The sequence below is a fragment of the Lathyrus oleraceus genome, chromosome 4, assembly GCF_024323335.1.
Source record: "Lathyrus oleraceus cultivar Zhongwan6 chromosome 4, CAAS_Psat_ZW6_1.0, whole genome shotgun sequence".
Lineage (NCBI taxonomy): Eukaryota > Viridiplantae > Streptophyta > Magnoliopsida > Fabales > Fabaceae > Lathyrus > Lathyrus oleraceus.
This window is the reverse complement of record NC_066582.1, coordinates 369,671,040-369,672,677: the sequence shown is the minus strand read 5'-3', so window position 1 is coordinate 369,672,677 and position 1,638 is coordinate 369,671,040. Positions and strand designations below refer to the sequence as shown.

The window sequence follows — 1,638 nt, the reverse complement described above, 5'->3', positions numbered from 1 at the left end:
GCAGATGGGTGGCTGACCAATTAAACAAAAAAATATTAAAACATAATAATTTTTAGTTTTATGCTATCTTTACAAGTACTCTGGCGGTGAGCAAGTTGTCCATTTACATATTGATAGTACTGCTTATAAAAAAATAAGAATGGATAAAACCGTATATAAAACCAATCCAAAATATCCGGATCCATGTCCAGATCCACTTGGAGTTTCGCTTCACTTCTCTAGGGTTTCTCAAATGCATTATAGAATCTCTCCACTCTCAGATTTCCTCTATAGATTAAAGAAGCATCGGAGAACTAATTCCGTCCCCGGAAACCGAACGCCGTTGCCTGAAACAAAAAACCTGAACCGAAAAAAATGTCAAGCAAGAAGAAACACAAACGAAAACACAGCGACATCGATGAAGACGACGATGTTTTCTACTACCGCTACTGCGCTTCGTCCTTAACCCCCAACACCACCACTGGCACCACATCCAGTAATCAACCCCAATCAAAACCGAACAACAAAGGATCATCAATAGGAGGAACAGGTGAACCCTTAGCACCATCAAAATCGACGCTATACGTTTCTAATCTAGATTACTCCCTAACAAACTCCGATCTCCATACGCTCTTCTCTATTTTCGGCCGCATCCCGCGTGTAACTGTTCTCAAAGACCGTCACACGCGCCTAAGCCGCGGTGTCGCGTTTGTCCAATTCGTTTCTCGTAATGACGCCCAACGCGCCGCGGCGGAGATGAATAAGAAGATTCTCAATGGAAGGACTCTAACTGCTTCTATTGCTGTTGATAATGGACGTGCTCCGGAGTTTATTCGGAAGCGCGTGTACAATACTGAGACTGCTTTGTGTTATGAGTGTGGGGGGCATGGTCATTTGTCGTATGAGTGTCCTAAGAATCAGTTGGGGCCGAGGCCACGGCCTCAGCCTAAGAAGCCGCGACGGGGATTTAGTGGGCTGAGGGATAGGGATGGGGAGGAGGAAGGTGATGAGGAGGAGGAGGAGGGTGGTCAGATTGTTGCGGAGCAGTTTGACGATAATTGGGCTTCTGTTGTGGATGATGAAGCGGGTGAAAGGTTGCTGGGGAGAAACAGAAATGATGATGAGGGTTTGGACAGCAACAAGACGAAGAAGAAAGGGAAGAATGTTGGGTATTTCAATGATGAGAGTGATCATGATGATGATGATTGATCATGACTATGTAGCATTGACACTTCAGATTGAAGGTGTGTGTTTGGTATTCCGCATTACCGCATTATTCAACTAGTCCTGTGTGTCGTGTCTATATATGTGCCAGTGTTTCATAGATCTAAATGGAAATTTTTTGTTTTTTATCAAGATATGGTGTAATTGATGAAATTGTTTATATGTTGTTGGCTTGGTTGGATGTGTTTATGGTTTTGATCACAAGCACATGTTAGTTGTTAGTTATTGTGGTAGTAATTAGTGATAGTGGTGGTGAATTGGTGATGAGCATTTTTGTGTATTCCATATTTTCATAGTTAATGAATGATGACAGACGAGTCTCTTATTTATCGGCTTAATTTAGCATTCGGTTTACCTATAAAACAGAAAGGAAAAGCCTGTTCGTTATGTTTTTTATTTTGGTTCAGTTAAAACATGTAATGTAATCAAATTGTA

General features: G+C 41.8%; 1 protein-coding gene across 1 annotated transcript; it reads left to right on the top strand.

Moving 5' to 3' along the window:
• Positions 1 to 354: 354 nt before the first annotated feature.
• LOC127137479 (U11/U12 small nuclear ribonucleoprotein 31 kDa protein) lies at positions 355 to 1,188 on the top strand. The gene has a single exon (XM_051063938.1). It carries the CDS (start codon positions 355 to 357, stop codon positions 1,186 to 1,188), a length of 834 nt encoding a protein of 277 aa, XP_050919895.1.
• The last annotated feature ends 450 nt before the right edge of the window (positions 1,189 to 1,638 follow it).